The 27,397-nt window shown below is 40.9% G+C and overlaps 1 protein-coding gene and 1 pseudogene across 6 annotated transcripts in view; one reads left to right on the forward strand and one right to left on the reverse strand.

Annotated features, from left to right (window-relative positions):
- Positions 1 to 9,358: 9,358 nt before the first annotated feature.
- LOC148211754 (uncharacterized) lies at positions 9,359 to 10,068 on the reverse strand (annotated as a pseudogene).
- A 12,060-nt stretch (positions 10,069 to 22,128) lies between these two features.
- LOC111023786 (chromosome-partitioning protein, putative (DUF639)) overlaps positions 22,129 to 27,397 on the forward strand; it is a 30,583-nt gene continuing 25,314 nt past the window's right edge. For 2 of the 6 annotated variants that reach the window (XM_022301265.2, XM_088122512.1), the window contains exons 1-2: positions 22,129 to 22,469; positions 26,219 to 26,447. In XM_022301265.2, coding sequence (XP_022156957.1) covers positions 22,283 to 22,469; positions 26,219 to 26,447 — 416 coding nt within the window. In that variant the 5' untranslated portion in view covers positions 22,129 to 22,282. The remainder of the gene's footprint in view (positions 22,470 to 26,218; positions 26,448 to 27,397) is intronic. The other 4 variants (XM_088122513.1, XM_088122514.1, XM_022301267.2 and 1 more) reach the window with 3 other exon arrangements.

The following is a 27,397-nucleotide window of genomic DNA, read 5'->3' on the forward strand; positions in this document are numbered from 1 at the left end:
GACGGCACGGTTCAGAGTTGAGCCGTCAAGTTCTGGGGTGAGGGACCAGGTGTCCCGCATCTCGGCCGCAAGTTTGGACCGCTGCCTAAGGAGGGCGTCCAAATTTGTAAGTGACCCAGGGTCCGTTCTACAGAGGACCATCGACTACGCCGCTGAGGTAAGATTGGTGTTTTTGCTCAATTTACCTAACAGGTAGCTCGGTCTAACTTCTTATTTCTACCTTTTCTCAGGCGTTCGTTGCTTCCATTCAATCGGCTCTGGCCGTGAAGGCCGAGCTGGATGGGAGGGAAGTTCTGGCAGCAAGGGAGAAAGAGGAGTTCTCTGCTGCCTTGGAGGCTGCTTCCTCCACCATGAAGGATGAGCTGCTGAAGGCTCACTCTGAGGTGAAAATTTTGAAGGCCGAGGTGGAGACCAAGGCCGAGCTGCTGAAGAAGGAAGAAGACAGACGCAAGGTCCAGCTCCGAGCTGCCCATGCTATCACCAAGAGCTTGGAGAAGGAGAAGTTCCAACTCCTCAAGGAGAAGGACGACATGCTCCAGGCGCTTGAAGCGAAGGAGGAGGAGTTGAAGCATGCGACTGCCGAGCTGGAGACGGTGAAGGAGCGTCTCAGCAATGAAGCCCTATTGGAGGAATCGTTTAGGCAACATCCTGACTTCGATGGATTTGCCAAAGACTTCTCTGACGCGGGCTTCATGTTTCTCATGAAGGGCATTGATTCCGACATGCCTGATCTTCAGATCGATCTCGGTGGTCTGAAGAAGAGGTATGCTAAGCAGTGGGCGTCTGGGCCTAGCGGCACCCCTGGCCCCCAAGCGTTGGTGGATAAGTACGTCAGAGATCTGGACTCTGACTACTCCGACCTCGAAGAGGATCAGGTCGGCACCACTCAAGAGGGCGCTCCTCAAGCAGGCTCTTAGGCGACCACCCTTCAAGAGGCTTTTCGCTGTCTTTCTTCTCTTCTCTTTTGTTTTTTGTTTGTAAGTGTCAGGGCAGAGCTGCAAGGTCTATAAGCCTTGGCTCTGCTCTCCATTCAATAAAGAAGCTCCCATTTGTTTTTACTTTGTTGTTGGCAACATCTTTCCTTTCTTTGCTTTTTCTTTTAACTACAGCCAATGTCACCCGCACCTCTTACTTTTGAGGTCGCGCCTTCAATTAAAATAATTTGAAAGTTTGAATTTGAATCTCTGTCTAGCATTCAATGCATTGCACCAACTCTGGATTTTTTAACATCGCACCCTTAACTTAAAAACGTTAAAAGGCTAAAATCCTAAGTCCGCAGCTGTTCTTCATATCGCACATCGTACCCTCAGGTTCAGAGGCTTGATCATTTTGAACTTTTCACATCGTCCCATTACCTTGAAGGTTTGAATTTTAAGTTCATCAGTGGTTTTGGCATCGCACCTCGTACCCTTAGGTTTTGGAGGATTGAATTTTAACCGACTGCTGGAATGTGATCGCGTGGGAGTCCGTGGCCCTCATTTAATTTCTGGTCGAACTCGGAATCATGAAATTAAATCATCACATTTATTCCGATCATAATTCTTTTGAAACAGTTTTTACAGATCCATTGAAAACCCTTTTGGCATTTCAAGGATAATAACGCTTCAGGTGCTCCGCGTTCCACGGGTGCGCGAGGACGTCTCCTTTCAGATCGGCCAATACGTACGTCCCAGGTCGGACTATCCCCTTGACCTCAAACGGGCCCTCCCAGGTCGGATCAAGGGCACCCACATGGGTTTGGACCCTCCTTAAGACCAGATGTCCGACCTGAAAGGTCCGAGGTCGAATGCGGGCGTTGTAATGTCTGGTCATTCTGCCCTGATATTCCGCCAGGCGTAGCTGAGTCATTGCTCTTCTTTCTTCCAACAAGTCGAGGTTGAGGAGCAGCTCTTCCTCATTTGTCGTAGGCTCGTAATGCTCTACTCTGTCAGATGGCATGCCGATCTCAACCGGGACTACAGCTTCGGAGCCGAAGGCCAGGGAGAACGGGGTCTCACCTGTCGATTCTCTTTGGGTGGTCCGGTACGACCATAGAACCTCTGATAGCTCCTCGGCTCACCTGCCTTTCTTGGAGTCCAGTCTAAGTTTGATGCCTCGCTTGATGATCTTGTTGACTGCCTCCACCTGCCCATTTGCTTGCGGATGTGTGAGGGACGAGCTAAGGTGACTTATGCCAAGCTTGCTGCAAAAGTCTTTGAACTTGGCGTTGTCAAACTGCCTCCCATTGTCTGTCACAATGGCCTGCGGTATACCAAAGCGACATATGATATTTGTCCATACGAAGGACGTGACTCTGGATTCCGTTATGTGGGAGAGCGCCTCGGCCTCGGCCCACTTTGTGAAGTAATCCACAGCAACCACAGCGAACTTGGTCTGGCCCTTGCCCAAAAGGAAAGGACCAATGATATCTACCCCCCACTGCGCGAATGGCCACGAGGCCGAGATGGGGGTGAGCAGCTCGGGAGGTTGGTGGATTATGGTTCCGTAGCGTTGGCAATTGTCGCAAGTTCTAACGAACTTCTTGGCGTCCTGGCTGATAGCGACCGGACGCCTGAGTGATTGCCGCACACTCCTTCGTGGATTTCTCTGAGGACGTACAGGTCCTCTTAAGGGGTTAGGCATCTCAATAGAGGCAGGGAAAAGCCGCGTCGGTACAATGCTCCACCTCGGACCACGAACCGAGCTGCTCGCCTTGCCAACTTTCTGCGCTCCTTGGGGTCTTGTGGTGAGTTGCCCCTAATGAAGTCCGCAATCGGGTCCATCCATGAGAACTCTGGAGCGTCGATCTCCATCAGATCTGGCTCTGAGATCGAGGGATTATCTAAGATCTCGATGGGGACCGACCTGGCCAGGTCGGTCTCGTACGCCGATGCTAACTTGGCCAAGGCGTCAGCATTAGAATTTTCTGCTCGGGGAAGCCGGCTTACTTCGTAAGTTCGAAACTGGGCGAGGTACGATCTGACCTTGCCCAAATACTTCTCCATTCGGGAGTCTTTGGCTTGGTACTCTTCCTTGATCTGGCTCACAACCAGCTGGGAGTCGCTGAAGACCCTAACACAAGAGGCCCCCAATGCTCTAGCGATTCGCAGGCCGGCAATCTTCATACTCAGTCTCGTTGTTAGAAGTCTGGAAGCCGAACCGCAAGGCATACTCAAATCGCTCGCCTCCTGGTCCGAGCAAGAGGACCCCGGCCCCGCACCCCTTCTCATTGGAGGATCCGTCGACATAGATTGTCCACGGTAGGTCGGACTCGCTCAGCTCGGAAGGTGGTGTGAGCTCGGCTATGAAATCTACCGCTGCTTATCCTTTCAACGCAGTTCTGGGTTCGAACTGGATGTCGTACTCACTTAGCTTCATTGCCCACTTCATCAGGCATCCAGAAGCTTCTAGCTTATGGAAGATGTTTTTTAGGGGCAAGTTAGTGAGCACCACCACAGTATGGACTTGGAAGTATGGTCTAAGCCGTCGGGCCGAGGTGACTAAAGCAAGAGCCAACTTTTCCATTTGAGGGTATCTGGTCTCGACTTCGGTCATAGCCTTGCTTGTGTAGTAGACCGCGTTTTGCCGCGCTTCCTCTTGCCTGATTAGGGTCGAGCTGACGGCGCTGTCAGACACTGCTAAGTACAATTGGAGCTTGTCCCCCGGTATGGGTTTGGCGATCAAAGGTGCAGAACAGAGGTAGCTTTTCAACTGCTGAAATGCTTGCTCGCACTCCGCTGTCCATTCAAACGACCCTTTCCTCCGTAGGACTTTGAAGAAAGGAAGGCACTTTTCTGACGATCTTGAAACAAACCGGTTCAGGGCCGCAATCCTGCCATTGAGGCACTGAAGCTGCTTCAGCGTCTTAGGTGCCTCCATCTCGAGCACGGCTTTAATCTTTTCGGGGTTGGCCTCGATTGCCCGGTTGTTCACCATGAAGCCAAGGAATTTTCCCGAAGAGACTCCAAAGGAGCATTTAGCTGGGTTGAGCTTCATTTGATATGTCCTCAGAACTTCGAAGACTTCGGTCAGATCGGAGAGATGCGACTTAGACTGCTTGCTCTTGACAAGCATGTCGTCCACATACACTTCCATATTCCGGCCGATCTGCTTGGCGAACATTTTGTTCACCATTCTCTGGTAGGTCGCTCCTGCGTTCTTTAACCCGAAGGGCATGACCTTGTAACAGTACAGACCTTGGTCTGTTATGAATGCGGTATGACCTTGATCTGGGACATGTATCTTGATTTGGTTGTACCCAGAGTAGGCGTCCATGAAGGTGAGCAGTTCGTGCCCGGCTGTGGCGTCCACGAGTTGATCAATCCTCGACAGTGGGAAGCAATCTTTCGGGCATGCCTTATTTAAGTTCGTAAAATCTACACACGTTCTCCACTTTCCGTTAGATTTTTTAACTAATACAACATTGGAGAGCCACTCGGGATACGAAATTTCTCTTATGTATTCAGCTTTCAAAAGTTTGCTAACTTCCTCAACAATTACATCACTCCGCTCCTTGTTTATAGGTCTTCTTTTTTGCTTTACAGGTCGGAATGACGGATCTATGCTGAGGCGATGCGTCATAATTTTCGGGTCAATGCCAGGCATGTCCTCATGGGACCACGCAAAGACATCCGAGTTGGATCTGAGGAAGTGGATTAGCTCCTCTCTGTAGGTGGCCCCCAGCTTGGTTCCTATGCTTACTTGCTTCTCGGGACTAAGCAGAGGAACAAGCTCGAGCTCCTCAGTGGGCGCGGCAAACTCCCTCCTCGGTAGGTCGGCCTTGAACTCGAGCGTCCCATCCCTACTGGCGAGAGTTTCAAGGGCGCAGACCGATGAGCCTTTGAGTGCGGAGGCATAACACTCCCTTGAAGTGGTCTGTTCTCCTCGGACCGTGCCCACGCCATTGGGGGTGGAATACTTCAAAACTTGATGAAGTGTCGAGGGAATGGCCCGAAATGAGTGAATGATGGGTCTCCCAAAGATGGCGTTATAGGCCGATCTACCATCAATCACCACGAACTCGGCCATTTGGGTGACCCGAGTTTGGTCCTGCCCAAGCGTGACCGGCAAGTCGATGCAACCCTCTGGGATGACCGATTCTCCAGAGAACCCAACCAGCGGTGTCGGGCTTTTCTTCAATTGCGATCTCGTCCACCCAGGGCGAGGTAGGTCGGTAAGGACAGGATGTTAGCAGATGCGCCTCCGTCTACCAGCACCCTCCTGACCACCACATGAGCAATCAAGGGAGCGATCACAAGTGCATCATTGTGGGGCAGGTGGACCTCCTTCAAGTCTGCGCCGTCGAAGGTGATTGAGCAGGTCGGCCTCTGCTCCCTAATGATGCACACCTCGCACCTGGCTGCACGGGCTAACTCCTTTCTTTTATGTCCGGACTGACCCCCGCTTGGCCTTCCGAAAATGGTATTGATGATCGCAGGTCGGTCAGTGCGTCGGGGCGGCGTCCTCGAACGCTTCCGCTCTTCCTTTTTCTCTGTCGAGCTGGTCCTGGGCTTTCCCACAAATTTCTTGAAGTAGCCATCTTGAATTAGATTCTCAATTTGGCGCTTCAACTCCCAGCAGTCCGACGTGTTATGGCCGTGCTCCCGATGGAAGCGGCAATACTTGTCCTTGCTGCGCCTTTCCGGGGCTCCCTGAAGCTTCTCAGGACGTTTGAGTAGTTTTTCCATTCCAGACTCCTCGATGTTCGTTAGGATCTCGGAAATTGGAATGGTGGTCGGGGTGAAGCGTTCGTAAGGTCGGCTCCTGGTAGGTCCGTTCTCCGCCCTCCGACACTCAGCTCGACCGCTGGAAAAGGATCCCTTGTCCTTGGGCTTGGGATCTGCCTTTTCTATATCTTTTCCACTTCTGCCCCGGCCGATCTTTCGTTCTGGTCGGCCGGTTTTGGTTCGAAGGAGCTCCTGTCCATCGATGACTTTCTTCGCCTTCTGAAGCACCTCGGCGAAGGTGGTCGGGGCTTCCTCTCTAAGTTTCACCGTGAGGGCCTCGTCGGCTAGACCGGTGAGAAAATAGCACATGGCCGAGTCATCGGAGCAGTGTGCGACCTTCAACTGCTCCTCCTGGAATCTGGTGACATATTCTCGCAGCGTCTCACCCTCTTTCTGTCTGATGGTGGCGAGATGGGTCGCTGTCTTTTTTTCATAATGCAGAGAAGAGAACTGGGCGAGGAACTCCCTTCTCAGCTGAGAGTAGGTCGAGATCGACCTGGCTGGCAGTCTCCGATACCACAATCGGGCGCTGCCAGTAAGCGCGATCTGAAAGGCGCGGCATTTGATTGCGTCTGATGCCGCTTGGAAATCCATGAGGCCTTCAAAGACCTCAACGTAATCCTTGGGGTCTTTCGACCCATCATAAGGTTTCACGGTAGGAGCTTTGAACTTCGGAGGGATCGGTGCTTCCAAAACGTCTGAGGTGAAGGGCGATTCTCCCAAGTCGCCATCGTTCAGTGGACCTTCTTTCTGCTCACATTTGGCCTTTAAGGCCTCTACCTGAGCGTCGAGCTGGCCCCTCAGCTGGTCGAACTCCTCCCTTGTAATCACTCCTGCAGGAGTTACTGGGTTGCGAGAGGATTCAGCATGCTGGTTGGAGCTCCTGTGTGAGCGGGATGGTGACTGTCCTTTTCGGAGAGATGAGCCTCTCTTTCTGTTAAGGTGTTCACGGAGGTCTCCTCTCTGGCGAGTGTGTCCCTCGCTCTCGTTGTCTTCGGGATGTTCCTCCTCGAGTGGGTCGAGGTGGAAACCCCTTTGCTCGCGTATGTCAATGCGCGTCATTCGATTTTCAGATCGGGACCCTGCGGCTGCAGCTAGTATCATCTCGTTATACATTTCCTCCATGGACCGCATTTGTGTGCACATTGCCTCCATTTCTCTCTGGAGTGTGTCAAAGTTCTCGCTTGGTGGAGCCGGGGCTGGACCCCGGGCGCCCTTCTTAGAGGTCCCTCCTCGGCCACGGGTGGCCTTGGATGTCCTTGGGTGCGCAGGTGGTAGGACAGGCGCGTTGATTCGTGCCGACCTGCGGAGGGGTTCTGTTGCTAGGCCGTCGTGACCTTGCCCCCCTACCACTGCTGCTCCGACCTACCTCTGGTGGGCATCGCTGGCAGCTTGAGTCCTTCGATCTGCCGTATTGGTCGAGTTTGCTGGTTGAACCATTTTCGCTCGCGTATTGGTTTAAAAGGATTGGGATGACTTAGATTGTCGTTCCCACAGACGGCGCCAAATGTTTATGCAAGGATATGCACAACAGTGTATTTCAGATTGCAGCTCGAACTCGGCCTCCGGACTGATCTGAATACTTGGGCAGACCTGCACAAAAAGGTGAGCACTCCGACGATCAAGTCAGTATAAGTCGGATTCCCAGTTTAGTTTGAGGTCAGAAATCATCGTACCTGATCGTGGAGTGAAGTCCTCTACTTATGGGTGGTAGTCCCGCTAATCTCGCGACGGTTACACCCGGTAATCTCGGGACCGACGGTTATACCCGATAATCACGCCGCTGACAGTAGCTCACAGCAGCCCCCACCGAGCTTCTCGGTAGGTCGGACCTCGGCCAGGTTCACCTCGGCCCTCATACTTAGCATCTGTCAACGCTAGTGGTGGTGATCTCGGCGGTCCGAGCTGGGCAGGACTCATGAGTCATCTTGGAGCACCAATAGGGGTCCTCCACGTGTCCAGGGTATTCTCTTCCCCAAACAGATTGTAAAGTGTCAAACTCAAGTAAGAAACAAATAGAACCCACAGAACAGAAAGCTAAGAATCAAGAACCTAATATTCAAGATCCAACAAACTAGAATAAGAAACAATAAAAAAAAAGATTCTATAGAATTAAGAATCGAAGATTCAAAATTCAGAGAATTATGCCAGATGAACAAAGAAAGGAAACAACGAACAAAAATTCATTAAATAAGGAGACAATGAAAATAAAGATGCAATTAAACAAAACTCTCTCAAATTTTACGAACTTTCTACTTTTTGACGAGATAATCTTTACAAGCCTAGAACCCAAAATTCTTGATGGTTTTGGTGATCTTGAAAATTGTTTAGGCTGGAAACATGTGCCTCCAAATGATGGAATTCACCACCTCAATACTTCCAAGAAAAATCACCTACCTTCAAATTAAAGTCTTCAATTCACGCAAATATTTAATGTCTTCAGTTTCTGTCAGCATACAATTCCCACCATTTTTGTTTCAATTTCTACCGCCACACGTCCTCAATTTTTCCTCTCTTTTTTTTCGGTTTAAAATCGACCTGCAAACTTGAGTTTTTTTGTTTTCCTTTTCGACTCAAACCAATGTCATCATACTCGATTTTTTTCCTTCTTTTTTTTTACTCCAAATCAAATAATCAGGTGAGATCAAGAAATTACAGAACAAGAACCAATTCAAAAATCCCTAAGATACTACTAGACTCAATAAAAAAAATAACAATAGCATAAAAATCAAAGACACAGATATAGCAATCTAGAGCCTAAGCTATGATACCAAATGATATGGAACCCTAGAAAATTGCAGATAAAAACCCTTCCAACTTCTCCCTCTGTTCTGTTTTTTTTTTCTTTTCAACTCAAACCACTGTCATCGCATTGGTTTTTTATTTTCCTTCTTTGATTTCCACGCTGCAGATCACAATATCTTCCTTTTTTTTCCTCCCAAAAAAATTACAAAACCAATAAATAATTAAATCCTATTTGTGCTAGACTCAACCAGAAAAAGGAAACAATAATATAAAAATCAAAGACACAGATACACCAAATCCATCTTGAATGTTCTAAGTTTGCAACCTAGATCAAGGATTGCAAAATTCAAGCGCTCTTGGCTGGCTTAAAGAAAAGGCTAAAGACTCAAATTTCCATTAAAACTGAACTGTCCCTTACAACCTAAATGATAAGCTTATATATGACTTACCGATAAAATAACCTAGGTGGCATCAAATACTAAAATCCTAATTTATTTTGTTAAAAATAAATAAATAAATAAAATAACTAACTAAAAATAATTAAATAAGTATTAAGGCCAATACTTGACCCAAAATAAATAAACTAAGGCCTAATTGGCTAAGCCCCGGACTAAAATTAAAATAAACGAAATTAACACAATCATCAAGTTTGTATCTTCAATGAAGTTTGATGGTACGCTTGCTAGTTCATATCATAATTTCTCATCTCGATTAAGATTCATAAGAAAGTTATGTATAATGCAACGCGCTATAAAAATATATCGGTTTGTGTCTCAAAACTATAACGTGGCTCCCGCTAACTATGATTGGAAACCTTTCTTTAATATTCTAAATGCACTTTCAATTGAATTTCTTAAAAATGCATGTATGTGATTAAATAACTATTTTTGAGGTTGGGGAATGCATGTTCAATAATCTTTTACATGGTATCTTGTCTCATGATAATGTATAATAAACCCAAATCGCAACATAAATCCCGCATCAACAAGATAACATTTTCCTATAAACAACAATCATAAGATAATTTTTAGAATAATGATTTATGGTTTATTATGTTAAATGCCTCTAGAAACATTATATAGATATATATTTATATATACCTAAAGGAATTCTTATACGATCTTCTCTTGATGATGCATATTCTTGGATTCGAGAATCTGAAGCAGATCCTTCCCATCCAGGTAACACATAAGTGAACCTTAAATTAAATGTGCATGTTGCTAAAATGTTTTGTGTGGGAAAATCTTTTCTTCTCCTGAATCTTCATACATTTTCTTTTGATAACTTTACACACAAATGTGTTCCATCAATGACTCCAACACAATCCTATATAATAAATATTTAATGGTTAATATGAGTTATGTTTTAAAAGAAAATTTGTCATTTAGTACAGAGTATATACCTTAAAATATGGAAAAAATCTTATGCTATTTTGAATTTCGAAAGGAATTGAAGTCTCGTTTGGTTGAAATAGATATTCTTCTTCTAAGGGTATAATTGTCTTTAAGAATTCATGAAAATGTCTGACTGCACTTGATCGACGAAAGAAAAAGCCAATTGTTACGTTTCTCACATTATGGGCTAAAATATCCAAAAACTTGGCTACTTGTTCTTCCATAGAACTATATTGGTTATCTTTAATGTATCGTGTACCCTTTTAAGTATGTCAACTAATCTTCTAAATGCTAATGGGCTCATTCGTAAGATATCTCTACTTCGTTACTCATTGGAAATAAATCTCATCAATAAATACCTTACTTTTTCTCTTTCTAGTCCAAACTAAGATGGAGATCTTGTAATGTAATTTATGTTTTGTTAAATTTCTAACCATGCAACAATATAACCAATACAATTGCACCAACTACAATTCGTCTATTTTGCACCCAATTTTTCATGATATTATTTGTACTCATGTTTTATCAACTGAAATATTAAATAATAAATACAATTATGATGGTAACATTTTAAATTAAACTAAAATAGAGATAAACATGTTTATTATATTAAAAAAAACCTAACAAACTTCCTTTTTATTTTCATATATATTTATTATATATGTTAAAAAACATATCAACCCTCATTTAAAGCTCAAACATCCCACTAAAGCACTAAAAAAGAAACCAAAACAGACAATGAATCATGAGAAGTAAAATGATGGAATTGCTTTATATTTTTACCTGGTGAATGTCTTGTATTGGAGAATGACTTTTTTTTAATTAAGATTCTAATGATTTCTTGGGTTTTTGGGCTGAGTAGTCTTTTTCACATGACCACTTTGAAATATTCCCCACTCCTAAAACTTATGTTTTCTAACCATTGGCCGATATCGCCCCATTGCTAAATTACTCCCATGCCCCTCCACTAACTTGCTTAATATGAATAGTTGCAAATTGTTTCCCTCGTTTTTTCCTCTGTCTCTCCCTCACGCTCGAACTCTCAAATGTCTCTCGTGCTTGTCCTTCGATTAACATATTCAATCGAAGTTTTTGTTGGACATTAATCTGTCACTCTCGTATATCTCCAGCCAGGAATCCGATTTCATTTCGTGTTTTCTTGCTTCTCCAGACGTTCTTCTACTGCTACCATTCCATCAACACAGTCTCCAGCGACACTGTTAACGTTAGGTGTGTTTTATCGATTGATTTTCAATTTTATGATTATTTATTATGTTCTGAACTTGTTTTTTGTCTGTGTTTGGTGATTTGTTGGATGTTTGTAATGGATTCTTCCCAAACATGTATATTCGATGTTTATGTGTGTTTGTTTTCGGTTTTCAGGTTTCCTTAATGTAATGTAGTTAGGGCTTGCGAAAATTGATTACTTCTACTTCAGACCGTACCGTCATCATGATTTTTGGATGCATATACGTGTGTTAGTTCAGATTATATAGACTTCACTGCTGCACGATGGTCTGGGTGCTCGTTCGTGTTCGACAGAAGCAAATGCGAAAGTGAAAGTGAAAGTGAGCGTGAGCAAGAGCATGAACGTGACCATGAGCGAGAGCGAGAGAATTTACAGAATGCGATAGTCCAGAATTAATGTCTTCCGTCTGCCCTTTTTTTTCCTTCTTCCTTCAACTTACTCTACTATCATCTGTTGTTCGTTTTTGACACCGAAAAGGCTGGTTCCATATTTGTTTTGGTTTCAGGACTAAGATGGATCGCGTATTTAAGATTATTGAGGATGATAGATTTCCAGCCCAGGTTACTAGCTTGTCTTACCTCAGCAATGTAAACAAGTATATCAAGCAAAAGCTTACTCCTGAACAGTTGGATATGATTAGGAAAGGAACGATATTTGGGTGATTTGTGGACTTGGACATGATGCTCTGTAGTGCCTTGGTCGAGTACTTTCTGGTTAGAGAAGTTGCTGACGGCCTGATAGATTCAATGAGCTTCAACATTGGGGGTATTGTTGTTACATTCTCGAAGGCTGAATTTTTGCTAATGATTGGATTGTGGCAGCCATTTGGTAAAGTCGTCCAGAAGAAGGTCTTGAAGAAAAGGCTCCGACGTCAATACTTCAATGACAAGGTTGACCTAACTCTTGATGAGTTTGAAAAAATATACAAGAGGATTGTCTTCGACAACGACAAGGACGCTGTGAAGGTCACGTTGGTGTACTACACCGAATTTGGGGATGTTGAGGACCTTGACCACTTCAACCACATGGATTGGGGGACAACAATATGGAATAGGACACTAAATGGCTCTTTAGAGTGCGATGAAAGACAAGGTTACACACTACAAGTTGAGGCGACAAACAATAGCAAGTTCCAAATGAAGTATAGTCTAGTGGGTTTCCCTCTCGAAACTGTAATGCATATTCCTACCTCCAATTGTATGTAATCATTCATTTTATGTCGTAGGGTGCATACCTGGATGGAGGTGCATCCGTGCATCCGCCTTATGATGCTGAAACAAGATCTCAATCATGTCATGAGGACATCGTTCAAGGCGATGTCGACATGCCAAAGGTCGACGAACCTATTCGGGACGTTGACAATCCAGGATGCGTGGTCGACAAGGACATAGTAGATGTCGTTCTTCCCGATAATGCCGCAGCAGGGTGCATCAATATGTCGCCCCGTCCGTCGACCATACTGGCCATCATGCTATACATCATTTTAGGGCGGTGTTGACCGGCCTAGGTAAGGCCCTTTCCCCTTCTTCTGACCCTTCACCCACCTTAACAGAGGACCCCTCCACGACTGTCACTATCCAGTCGACGGGTGAGCAACATTGTTCTCCAATTACCGTCGATTGGGCATCACCGGACAAAGTGTCCTGCATTACTTCCCTCGTTCCCACCACATTAGATCAACTGCCAAACATCATTGCATCGGAGGCCATAGTAACTGACCAGCCATGTCCACTCATTCCCACGGAGACCACCAAGCTGAAGGAAGTGTCTAGTGTCCCTCAGACCGCATCAAGCACATATTGCACATAGGTCATGCACGACCGACCTACCAACAGTCGATCAACCATACGTATCATGATATAGAAACCACCTACTTCGTCGAAGACTGATGTTGGGACTTTCTCTACCTTTAAAAAGATTAGAGACTCGTGCAAGCGCACACGGTCACAAGTAATACTCGGAAGTAATCCAAGGTCGAATCATCAGGGACTTGTTGCTTTCAAAATCAAGTGATGCAGTGAAATGGTTCAAATATGCGATTGTGGTTTATGAAGGAAATAATGGTGAAAATGTTGTTGTTTGGGGTTTTAAATAGCAAGCAATTTAATAAAACTCAACCTCTTTGCTTTCTACCTTATTCTTGATGCAAAACATGGAAAACACACTATGTTGGGAAAATGCACTAGGCGCAATTCCTGACTTTTCTTGGGATTTGAGTTCTACTCTTTCACTACCGCTTTTGGTTGCTGCAGAGGCTAGGGTAACCTACAATCATATGTTTATGTGTGATTGCAATCCTAGAGAATATCTACCAACTCATTTACATTATGAGTCAGGGGCCTATTCCTATGACCATGTTTTATGCGCTTATTCCTAAGTCACATCCCATATTGGTTTCTTATTATTTTACCTAACTCACCTTTCCCAAGGTTGGGCTTTGGTGTATAAATCAAGTTCCCACTGGCCAAATGGAAAAAAGACGTAAAGAGAAGTTTTTAGAAACCAACCCAAAAAAGTGTCAGGTGCAATTCTTGACAATTCCCGAGCATGATGAAAATCAAATCATTTTGACTAAGACATTACACAAAGAGGGTGATAACTAATTTAGAACATAATTAAAGAAAAGTAAATGCACGAAAACATAAAGAAAGTATTTTTCATTGAATTTAAATGAATAAATAAGTCGTACAATGACTTATTGCTTTACCCTTTTCTCTCTCGAGCATGAGGGGAGTTGAAACTCGCTAAAGAACTGTAAAAGAACAGAATGAACAAAGAACAGAAGTAAGAACTTGAATTAAAAGCAATATAAAAGGTAAAAGCGTGAAAAACAAAAAAAATTAACAACTAGAACATAAACATAAACTCTTAAAATGTGTTTTACAACTAGAGAGCATGTAAAAGAAGATGAAATGAAGATTGGAAGGGATGATTTGCTGATGGAGGGCTCCTTTTATAGCACTATAGGTTGGTTGAAACTCCTCTCCATTTTAGGTGGAAATGGGTTGAGATTCACCTAACCACCTCACTTGGACTTGGACTCACGGTTTTGAAAATATGAGAAATGTCCTCCTTGTCCTTCATTAATCAAAACGTGCGTTTTGACATTTTGTCCTCCAAAAATGCGCCGGACGCAATTCTGCAAAAACAGAATGCTGTTATTTTCTTCCAACTTTGACTACATTTATCTCAAATTTTTCCTAAAGTATCATGTTTGACCTTTATGCAGAAATAATCTATGCATGTTCTACTTTAAGAATAAGTGGTCCTTTTTGACAAATAATAATGGGAAAGGGGCAAAAACGTGGTCAAACAGGACTACCGACACATGTTTCTGTAGTAAAAAGTCAACTCTAACAACTGATAGCACACGTGTTAATGTATGTCATACGATCATCTCTTTTTAGTCATCTCAGTGTGTAGTAAATTTTGTAGCAAATTTGTAGTACGTTGCGTTTGTTATGCAAGAAACCCGCACGACGGCACGACAGGCGAATATGGTCGTACAAAAGATAGAGAAAGGTAGTACAGGCATCGGGGGAGACACCAATGTCGAGATACGAGATGTCTAAGTCTGTTAGGCTAGGAAGTGTAGCACTTAATAGTCTTAACGTTTTCTGATATATGATTATTCATTTTCCAAAATCCTCCATGAGTCGATGCAGCACGCAGGGGGGTCAAAAGCGGAAGGAAACAAAGCCATGGACCCTATCGGGTAAGGCGGATGTCGTGGAGCAGCAAAAGAAGATATTCAAGTCTGCAAAGGTCAAACAAGAACCGGGAAGGTCTTCAACATCGAACGTTGTTATTCCTCCTACACAGGAACAACGTCCGTCGGCTGCAGGCTTCAATCGACTGGTTCAGGTTCAACTTTGAAGATGGTCAGTTGAAGGGTGTTGTAGATCTGAATGTGCGCACATGCACATGCAAAGGATTCGACTCCCTACATATCCCATGCTCACACGCTATGGCTGCAGCAAGGACGAAGAATATTAATACCCACACCTTAATTGAAGCTCACTACAGCGTGGATTCCCTTATTATCTCGTATGCTGAGCCAAGAATGCCCGTCGACCACATGTCTAAATGGAAGAAACCAGATGATTTCGAGCCTAGGACCATCCATCCACTGGGTTACGTTCCACGTGTAGGTCGTCGACATACCAAAAGAATCTCATATGCTTGCGAGCGACTTTGTGTAAACAAGTGCAGCCGGTGTGGGAAGATGGGTCACAACAGAAAAACCTGTTCCAACCCAATAACAACCAGGACGTGTGACGAAAGGCTGATGAAGGGAGAGCTTCGTGTAACGCAGTACGATATCAACAACACAAAGTACAGATTAAAGGAGATGGAGAGGACGAGAGATTTACTGGAAAGACTACTCAACGAAGAGCTCCACGTTAAACTACGTCTCAAAGAGAAAGTAGCAGAGTTGCAGTCACGTGTGTTCGTGTTGGATCGCTCTAAATGAATTAATATACTACATAGGTTTTGTCTTTTTTTTTAGGAAATAGTACACAGACTTTGTTGTAATAAAGTTATTTTGAATAACTCGTTCTTCTTCTCATTCACCTTCTCGTTCTCGTTCTCGTTCTAAGTCTCGATCTCGGTGTCGGTCTCGATTTGTCCCTCGCAATAACATATCTTAAATAAAGTCTTGTATATTTAGCTTCTTAACGCATGGAACGGTGCAAACGGGACACGAAACATCGTTCTACCTATCAATTTAATATATTTACAATTGCATTTAATGGTCATTTGAGGCCACCTACCTATCTATATATAATACTACGTTTGAACAAAGTACTCAAATCAAACAAAATGTCCTCCCAAGAGACAGTGTCTCCTCGAGAGGTAACAAGCCCACTAGCGATACTGTCTTCTCCATGGGAGAAAATGGTCACGACGACCCCACAGTGCATAAATTAGGAGCGGCGAAGGAGGAAATTGGAAGATCGCATAGAGAACTTCATGCCATCAGATAAGAACTTTGAGACACAAGATTTTTACTAATGGGGGACAGGAAACCGTTTCCTTGATGGAATAATGGGTTTACGATGAGCGCGCCCTTGTACAACAACGCGATATTGAAAACAGACAACTTGCTGCGAAAGTCGCGGATTTGGAGTTGCGTTTGAAATTATTGGGTGGATAGAGAGTTTGCTGCCCCGTTAGTTTCTTCTTTTCCTTATGTAATATTTCAACTTACTAATAATGTTAATGTGATGTTTGAAAAAAAAATAGCACTTCATGTTCTCGCTCTCCCTCAATCACGCTCTGGCTCTTGCTCGCTTTCCCTTGCTCACGTTCACGTTCTTGTTCTCGCTCTTGCTCATCTCTCTTCTCTCGATTCACTCGTTCTATATGTCTGTTTACCTTCCCCATGAATGCTTCTAGGCTCTATGTTTGCCTTCCTCATGCATCCCATAAATGTAACAGTTAATGTTCACCTTACAACAACCAATGAATCTAATTTTCATGTCTTTTCCACCCCTATATTATGTACACGCCTATCAACTCTCTTCTATTTTCCACTCATTGGATTCTTCTACGTGTTACACAATCAATGTTTTACGAGGTTACTAATGCAAATAGAATCTCAGAATCACAAGGCGAAAGCTCATATGAAGATACAACGAGGGCTGAGTTGGAAGATGAGAGGAAATGATATCGCAAGAACAGGCAGCTGTTATACTCACCGTAGTCTCACTTAAGAATGAGAGATGATTGATTAAGTATTTGGAACATTTTATAGAGGAAATGAGGAAATGAGCAGACTAGTACGAGGAGGAGAAGCGAGAACTACAGGATAGAGTTGCAGTATTGGAGTCATGTTTGAGGGCATTTGAGGGCATTTGAGCCACTATCACCGTAGGTTTCATTAACTTTATATGTATTTTTCTAATGCAGTAAAGTACAATTTAATTTGAGTCTTTCACATATGTTGACTAATGGATTTCAAACCTAAAAATCATTATTGCATCTACTGAACATTCAAACATGGTTGTAGAAATATAATGAATCAAATAGTTCTTTAAACAATCGAAAGAAATAACAACAATGACAGTCATGCCTTGGCTCTCGCTCTCCCTCATTGTCGCTATCACTCTCGCTCTCGCCTTCGCCCTCTTCCCCATGCATGTCCCCCACAATTAATCCAGCTTAGAATCAAATAAAAGCACTTTGAAGACGTCCCACGCAATTACACCAAATTAATCCTCACCAAACAACTTCAACATATATTACGTGACGCTTCGTCTTATATATATCACATACGTGTGCATTCCAATGTTTTCATTTGTAATATATATCTTTCTTCATTTTCTACTATTTTCCGGAAATACATATAGAAAATGTTTGAGGATACCCACAATGGAGTGAGAGTACCCATAGCGTCTCTGGAAGGGAGAAGCCCACACCGAAATCAAACGTGGGTTGAATTGTAGGAAGAGAAGAGAAGCCATTGAAATACAATGAATATGTACATCGACCTAGAACATACATTTCAGACACTCGAAAGAATGGCGAGCAAAGTATGTGCACGGGCAGACAGGTTGGAGAAAGAGAACAAACAACTCCAAGATATAGTAGCAGTATTGGAGGCTCGTTTGCGCGCTTTAGAGGAACTGTCGCCATAGCTATATATGTTTCTTTCTTTTTCTTCCAACGACAATATTGTTATATCTATTTCTTTATGTATTTTGTCTACTATTTCCGCAGTATATTTCATATTGTTTGCATAGCCATCACGTTACATGTTCCGTCCTAACTCTTTCATTAACTCAATCAGAGTTCTGTGTTGACTCCAGTTGAATCTGCTTTCATTACTTCTCTTTTCTAACTTTTATAATAAGGCTAAAAACAATAAAGAACAAAACAAAGAAATGGGAATTAGTGTATATGTACTGCATTTTCCCACTAAAATATAGGATAAATGTAAAAAAGTACACCTCATGCTCATGGCCACACTTTTGCTCTCTTTCTCGCTCTAGATCTCGCTCACGCTCTAACTCTTTCATTAACTCAATCGGAGTCCTGTGTGTGACTCCAGTTGAATCTGCTTTAATTACTTCTCTTTTCTAACTTATAATAAGGCTAAAAACAATAAAGAACGAAACAAAGAAATGAGGATTAGTGTATATGTACTGTATTTTACCACTAACTCTAGATCTCGCTCACGCTCTCACTCATGTTCATGCTCACGCTCACGCTCTCGCTCTACCTCTCTCACTCGCTTTTGTTGCCATCGCTCTCATTCTTGCTCCCGGTCTTGCACTCGCTTACTGTCTACTCTCCGTAAAGCTTCCTCTCTGAGTAAGTGTCTGCTCGCGTCGAACCCTAAGACCTTGTCGTCGTCCTTCGCGATAAACTGCTCAAGATACAAGTGAGTGGAAGTATTAAACAGAAATGAAGAACTTAATCTGAAACCAGACCCATAACAAAATTTATTGATATATAACACATGAGAAATCCAAAAAAGATTATTAAAAATAAACTAAACAAGAGTATTACCGTGAAAAGCAAAAAGGGACGGCGAATTAAACATACGTCTAGAAACCCAGTAAGGAGAAGACGATGGTACACAGACAAAATGAGGGGATATGAGAAATAGAGAGAGAAGACGATGGAAGAGAGAGAATATGAATAACAAATTTTCAAATGAAAAACGCGAGGGAAAAAATATTTGAACATTTTGTAGAATGGGTTCTTAGTGGAGGGGCAGTGGAGTAATTTGGCATTGGAGGTGATGTCAGCAAATAGTTAGAAAACACAAGTTTTAGGGAAGACAACATATTTCAAAGTGGGCATGTGGAAAGGGTACTCAGCCAAAAAACACTGATTTCTTGTTAGGCCATTCACTGGGAAGTGAATAGTGATGAATGAAAATCTTTCCATTCTTCTAATAAGAAAAATTATACTTCCTCAAGAAATGCATAGAAAGAAACCTAAATTGTTGTTTATCTCCTGAAAAAATTTAATGAACACTAAAACTAAAAACAAAAAGGAAATAAACTTATCAAAAACACATATGAAAATCTTTTTTACCTCAATTTAGCAGCAAAGTGTTTTTTTTTATCATAGTTATTTTACGATATGCAGTACTAAAAAACAAAAGCAAAAGGAGGAAAGAAGAAAAAACGTACTAAAAAAGAAAAGAAAAATCTACCCAAAAACCATAAACAATATACAAACGATAATTACATAAAAAGGCAATTAAATACACCAAAACAAAAGAGAAAACCAATCTGAAATTTACTTTACTTGGATGATGATGCAAAAAAAGTATGCCCGAAGAGATTTAGATTATAGTTATTAAAATAAATAAAAATACACAAGATAAAAGCAAAATTTAAAACTAATGTTCTACGTAGAAGAGAGAGGTAAACTAATAAGCAAAATTAAATATAAATTTTTCTCCTAAAAATAAGGTAAAATAGGGATTTATTACATTTAAAACTAAAATTCTCATAAATCTAACCAATTTGAACAGAGAGTCATCAAATAAAAAACTGAATTTGAAATCATTTGGGATTTCATTTTTTTTTAATCCATTGGAACGTCCAAATCGAAGGTTCTAAATATGAGTTGATGTCTGTGTAATCGGTAGAAAATGATTTCAAATTTAGAATTTTAAATTCTAGAAATGATTTCAAATTCTGGAACCCAATTGACTCTAAATCATTAAAATTAAAATGTATTGTTTTGACGTGTATGATAAATAAAAAGAAAGTATAACGTTTTAATATTCTACTAATATGATATTAAGTAGAATTCTCGGGGCATTTCGGACGAGATCGGGCACCGAGAATTATTCCAGAACCTAAAATCACTCCAAAAATTTCGATTCACTTCGCTCAAATGCCTACGAGAATTTTTTGACATCTAATATCTAACCCGCTTTGCCTGAAATGCCCCGATAATATTTACCCATGCTAATATCTAACACATCTCACCCGAAATGCCTCGAGAATTCTCACAGACGCTAGTAACACTCTAAAAAATAGGATTCCAAACCCACCATGCCTGAAATACCTCGATAATTTTTACAGATGATAAAAACACTTCAACCCAAACCCACCTTGCCCGATAGACGTTGAAAATTTTTCAGAGAGATAATGTCTTCGGAGGGCTGTTTTATAAACTTATTTCCACAAATGTCTAAATTTTCTAATTTTACACTTCTAGATTTCTGCAGATTTTATTTTAATTCCGATTTTACCCTTATTTATTGCATTTACATTTATTATAATTATTTGTTTTTTTAAATATAAAAGATTTAATTCCATAAATTATTATCATAATCCTTTGATTATCGTGGGCCCCATACTAATTTTCAACACAAATCTCTTAATTCACTACTTCAAAACCTTAATTTCTATTTCAAAAAGATTGATTTTCCCTTAATCCCACATTGGTGCTCAATCTTCAAAGACAATTCAAAATCACAAAAACATCTTTTGGAGTCTTAATAAACATATATCCGCATATTCAAAAAAATATATTCAAAATCACAGTATATATCCACTTATATATCTGCATATATACATTCAAAATCACTATAGTATATGTCCACATATCCACGTATATACAAGTTGAGTTATAAGATATATTCACTTATATATCCGCATATATACATTCAAAATCACTATAGTATATATCTGTATACCCGCATATCTGCATATATACAAGTTGATTTATAAGATATATCCTAATCAAAACACTATACTATATATCCTCACATATACAATATTTCACACAAAATCAGAATTTTAAAACATACGTTGGAATGCAAACCTTTCAATTTGGAGATGAACTGCTCTGGCGATTGAGAAAAATGGAGGCAGCCGAAAATGAAGGCAGACAAACGTCGGCCGGAGACGAAGACAAGCAGAAACGCCCGAAGAATAAGAACCAACGGAAATCTCTTTTCGAAGGCGGCTAGAGATGAAATGCTCTTGCGACAAAGAAAAGCAGAGCCGACCGGAGAGGAAGGCAGACGGTCAGAGAAGAGGAACGGACGGTCGAAGAAGAAGAACAGATGGTCAGAGAAAAGGAACGGAGGGCCGGAGGAAGAAAAGAAAATCGAGGAAGAAGAAAGGGGTGTGTCTCGAAAATGGATGAGTTTTTGGGGTTTTGAGATTTTTTAATTTTGGAAAGTATCATTAGCACATTTTAATAGATTTGACCTCTCAATTTACCAATTCTAAATTTTAGTAATTATTTATTATTGAGATGGATCCTAAGGATATACTAGTAATTTGTGTTATGGGTACCATCTAATTAGAGTTTTATCACAAAAGTGTAAATTCTATACTTTTCCATCATTTTACATAATTATGATTTCTAAATAGACCATGTACTAATCTCTTTTTCAAATCCCTAACCTACTTCGCCCAAAATCCATTGAGAACTGTTCACATTCTAAAAAACCACTCCAAAACGTTGAAAACCCTAACCTACTTCGTCCGAAACCCACCGAGAATTGTTCAGATTCTCAAAAACCACTCCAAAACGTTGAAATCCCAAACCCACTTCGCCTGAAATCCACCGAGAACTGGTTCAGACTCCAAAAATTGAAGCGCTAACCCACCTCGCACGAAATCGCCTGGAGAATACCTGCCATTCTGAAAACCCACTTTGGAATTTCAAATACCTAACTTTGAAAAATCGATTTTACATCAATCAAACCAAATAAACTAGCAAAACCATATGACATCGCCAAAAAATGAAGAAATAAACAAAAACTAGCCAACATTCAGAGTAAATAATCCACAGAAATTTCGAAGGCCTAACTTACAGTATAAAATTAAGGAGCTTTTTACCTCAAAGCTTCGTTTGAGAGATGAGGAAGACGAAATTCAGGTGAAGACGAAATTGGAAGAAGAAAAACGGAAGAGGAAGAGGAAGAGGGGAGATGGAAATGAGTGCAACGGTTCTTTTTTGATTTTGAGGAGCATAAATGTAAATTCCATTATTTTTACATTAATTAAAATAATCAGGTTATTTAAAACGAGCAAAATCGAAAGTTAAAGGGGTTATCCGAGTCATTTTCCCAATTTTCCTCTCTCTCTCGACACACGACAGCGAAAAGAGTCACCCTTCTGTAGCTTGCTTTTCAAAATTTCTTCTACTTCGACCATCACACATGGACGTCGAATTGGAAGAGTTCTTCAATTAGAACAGAAATGCTCTGTAAACTCCCATCCACCTTCTTGAAAGCATCTCCTGCAGGATTGGAGCCTCCAATTTCTCACCATGGAGATAAACGCAAATTTGGGTGTTCCACTAGAAACATTCCTGAGCCGAAGTTTCGGTTTAAGCTCGTGGGACTCTCCATGGGAGATAAATGGCATCTTAAGGACATAGATGCGAGTGAGTTTCTCATCTTTCACTCTAAGGAATCATAATTCTATGGGTTTCAGTTTATTATGCTCCTCTGTTTCTATATTTACTGTTAACAGCTGTTTGAAATTTGCAGTTAAATTAGTTATTTATTTAGCTTCATATATAGGAAAACTGTTGTTTATCCAGACGCCAGGTACTCGTCGCTGTGATTGAACACAAGAACATTTCATGATATTTTCCATATATGAAGCTAGAAAAAGATATTTCATGCATTAAAACAAGAATGTTTTAGATGGAATGCTAAAAGACATGGAAATACTTGACGTTATTACGAGAAGAATGCCTTTGATATTATATAAGAAGGAGATTTGAAGCCTTAGGAGAAAACTGTGGGGGTGTTATCCAATGTATTTCAAGGGCTATAAATTTGATTTGTTGCTTTGAAGCTTGCATTGAAGTAAAAAAGAGAGGCCTTGCCTCCCAAAATGGACGAAGAAGTAATATCAGGAATGTCAGAATTGGTTGAGGTAATAGTAGCTGAAGCTTTGTGAAGGACAGTTGAAGGTGAGGTAGATGGCATTTTAGAAGAGGCCGACTGCGGCTCCCAAGGGACAACCTAGTTGGCAAGAGCTTGGATCTCTTGGTCATACTGGATTAGAGGTCTTAAGTTTGAACCTTCTGGTGAGCTTAATACCAAGAACCTTTCATGTCTCCCGGATCTGAGCCTTGGGCGGGCGCGGGTCCCCTCGGTATAGGGGAGCAATGCTCTGACTCTCGATTATCAAAAAAAAAAAAAGAAGGGGCTGACCGCCTTTTGTGTAGTCCAATGACAGTCTTAATGGGTTTGTGGGTTCTGTACTTGTTGTTGGGGTGATCTCTTTGTGGTTTTTCTATTATTGTTAATGATCCATTTTTCAGGGGTGGTTTATGATTATGTTTAAGCTGGATGAGTTCTGTAGATGTTTGTGCTTTCATGGTTAATCCTGAACTTGGAAAGATCAGCTTCATTCTAGAAGTTCGTTGGTGTTGGTTATGATAGCTAGGTTTTCCTAAGGGCTTTATTCTCTGCTCTTCTGTTGGTTATTTTAGTTTGGATAAGGTTGGGTTTTTATGTTGAGCTCGCTTTCTTTTGGACTGAGAGTCTGAGTTGTTTATTTGTTATTTTTGGGATGTGGAAAAATTATGTATCTTCTTTTTTTGGTTTTCTTTTTTGGCTGTTTTCATGTTTCCCAATAGGAGTTTTTTACCTCTTCATTTTATCAATGAAAAATAATGTTTCCTTATGAAAAAGAAAAGAAAAAAAAAGAAGTTTGTCTTTTATTACCCAATGTATATGGGAAAATCATACGTTTAATGCTTGATTAGTTACTTCAGCAGATGGAAGGAAGTTAGAAAGTCCTCCCTAGGTGGAAAGCTTAATAGTTCTAAATCTGGTCCGTCGAAGCCTCCTGGGGATTAGTGAGGCTGGGCAATGCACATAATGCAAGGGGTGGACTCTTAAATACTTCGGTTATAAAAAAATGAATGTCAGTAGGTCATCATCGTATTTTGAACTAAGACTTCCAAGACATCTAGGTTATACCTTGCTCCTAGTCCAACTAATGATAGTTTCTTTTCCATTTTTTAAATCTAATTTCGTTTTAACAAAATGTGAATCCTTATTTCCAATGGTAATGCCTCAAATTACAACGGATAAAAAAGTACTTATACAACTAATACAACTAGTTCGAAGGGTAAAGTCCTAAATAACTCAAATACACAAGTTAGATAATAAAACCGTCCCCCATTGTGAACTAACAATTACTTGCCCAACCGGTAACTAATTTTTCTTTTGGACAAGATACAAAATTTTCATTGATGAAGTTTTCCTATGGACTCTCTTCTACCGGGGGACAAACACGGTGGAGAAAATTCAGAAGAAGCTCCCCACTGGACCTTGTCCCCTACAGCTTGTGGTTTATGTTGGCAGAATACAGAAGATGCAGATCACCTTTTCATGCATTGTCCTTATGCTACCCAAGCTTGGCACTATGTGGCCTCCCTTCTGGATTTTTCTTTATGTCTTCCTCGGTTTATTGATGAGTTTATAATTGAAGGGTTTGGGGGTAATGCTCTTAAAGGTAAAGCTTATGTTCTATGGAATTATGCAGCAACGGCGGCTCTGGCTTATTTGGAGGGAAAGAAACAACAAAATTTTTGAGGAAAAAGTTGCTCTGTTAGATTCTTTTTTTTGTGAATATTAAAACATGGCTTCTTGGTGGGCCTCCATACAGAAGAAGAATTTTTTTGTAACCATAGCCTTTTTTTGATCATGCAAGATTGGAAAGCAATGATTGTATAGTTCTTTGGGGAGGGTTTTCTCTACCCTCCGCCTTTAGGCTGTTTTCGCTCTTTTTGGGCTTTGGTTTATATATACCATCGGTGTTTCTTATAAAAAAAAATTTCATTGAGGAATGAAAATAAGTAACTGAGCTCAGAGGTAAAAACTCTCTTAGTCCCTTGGAAGTGAAAAGGAAACAAAAGAAAATAAAAAAAATACAAGGAACAATATTAAGAGGAGAAAATAAAGGCATTCCAAGAATCACAAATAGAGCCGGACGAATAATCCTTAAATGGAGATGAAATGGAACACCACTGAGAAGCTTTGAATTTTTCTAGATCAAAGCATTTCACCAAATCCTTGCTTTTATCGTGGAAGGTCTTTTTGATTCCTCTCATAACATAATCATGATAAAATAGGCTTGATCGCATTAACCCAGATGAGATGAGCCGATGAGCCTTCTGGGACAGAACAGGATCATATAATAAATGCAGCAAGTTGTTTCTGTGGTGTCCTGTTAAAACCCAATGGACATTGAAGAAGGAGAACAACGCTACCAGCAGCTCAATGCAGAAGGACATTGAAAAAATAATTGAGCTTGGGTTTCGCTGGAAGAAGAGCACAAAATGCAAAAAGAGGACTGAAGAGCTGAATTCCTTTGAAGAATATCAGAGGTATTCAAGTTCCCCTGAAAAATAATCCAAATAACCATGCTGACCTTCTTTGGACAATAAGAGTTCCTGATTGTTGAAAGGGTTTCCTTTGATAAAAGGAAACCATCTTCATTGAGTAAAGGTGAAGACTTGACGAAAATAACCCAACCGGTAACTAACTTCCAACAACCAATAACTACACGATAGGTCTTTATCTCTTATAAAAAAAGCTAGTTATTTATCTCTCTCCAGCAATAGGTTATGACATTTAAAGATGATGTCCATACTCCATAGTTCAATTTTTAGAAATCATTTCAAGATCCTCTATGGTCTATTTAATGGGTTGAACAGTTTTGAGGAAATGAGACAAAGAGGACCGATAGTATGAGTATTCTCTTCATATACATTAATCTTTTAGAATGGGATAAGGTCAGTTTCGAGCTATGGAAGGCAATTGATTCTAATTTCAAGCTTGGAGATGGCTGGTGCATTCTCGTTTGGCATGACTGTTGGTCGGGTGTTTCTCCTCTTAAATCCATATTACCACTGGTGTATAGGGTGATTTCATCTCAATCTCGGTTTTTGATAATTGAGGTTTCTTGTTCTTATCTTGGTTAGTTGTTAATCCTTTCTAACACTAGATATTGGCTTTTGTCCTAGTATTGCTTTCTTTTCCCGGTTAGTTGTTAATCCTTTCTAACACTAGATATTGGCTTTTGTCCTAGTATTGCTTTCTTTTCCCCATCCTTCCTCCTCGCTCCTAACTCCTCTTCTCTCTATGCTCTATTCTCATGTCCTTACAGATGCAGTGCAACAAAACCTAAACAAATGGCTGCTAAAGACGCAGAACTTCTTAAACGAAGTCACGTCTCCCCTGGGAAAAACCAGTAAGAACAAAGATCACATTCCTGCAGGTGCCTTTGATTCTATCGAAATAGAGAATATAGTAATGGCGGAACATACTGTTAATATCAGCACACCAAATGGCCTTCTCTCTTCTACTGCTGTTGTATCCATTGAGCAATTTAGCAGGTCAAATTTTTACAAAATTTGATCATTGGACCTAAAGATATTGTTACTTAAATGACTTATTTTTCATTTTGATTTGCCCTCTTATTTAAGAATATCTTTACATTATAGCGTATGGTTGTTCAGCAGATTTGCATGAGAGGTTAAGGAGGAAAACTTAAGATACGATTATAGTATATAGTTGTCACGTTATCTTTAACATTGTATAAAATGGAAAGGATGAAATTTGACCTTTGGAAATTATTATGCAACAATGTGTACATTGAATTGGAATAATGAGGCCAGTAACATGTAAAGACTTAGTAATACAAATAAATTTTGTTTCACACATACTTGTCCGAGATGGAACCTTGTTATGGCATGGCACGGGCATCTCTTAATATTGTTGAATCATCAAGTTCTGTTGATGTTGGTAATCACTTATTTTCAAAAGTGAATGAAGTAATTTATTTTAAGTGTTGGAGTTACTAGGAAGATTGTGTAAGAATCCAACTACAAATTGGACCTCTGGAAATCATTATGCAACAATGTGTACATTTAATTACAATAATGGCCAGTAACATGTAAAGACTCTGTAATACAAATAAATTTTGTTTCATGCATTGCATACTTGTACGAGATGGAAACCTTGTTATGGCATGGCATGGGTTTCTCTGAAGTACATACACAGACCCAAGTATTTCCTACCGGATCAAAGAGAAAACATGTCTCTAAAATTTCTAGAAAATCAGGAAACTAAACTCTCATTCAAGTTTTGAAGACTGCAAATAAAAGGACCCCATTGTTCATTCATACATTTTCTTCGACATATATGGCTAGTTATTGCCCATAGAGTTTACAGAAAAAGAAAGAAATCAGAACTAGAGATCCGTGGGCATAATTTATAGAAATCAGAAAAAAGGAATAATAAGCTTCTAGAAGGAAACAATTTAGTCTTGCACTCTTGCTGTACA

The sequence above is a fragment of the Momordica charantia genome, assembly GCF_013281855.1.
Source record: "Momordica charantia cultivar OHB3-1 chromosome 4 unlocalized genomic scaffold, Mcharantia_2.0 BLBB01000004.1, whole genome shotgun sequence".
Lineage (NCBI taxonomy): Eukaryota > Viridiplantae > Streptophyta > Magnoliopsida > Cucurbitales > Cucurbitaceae > Momordica > Momordica charantia.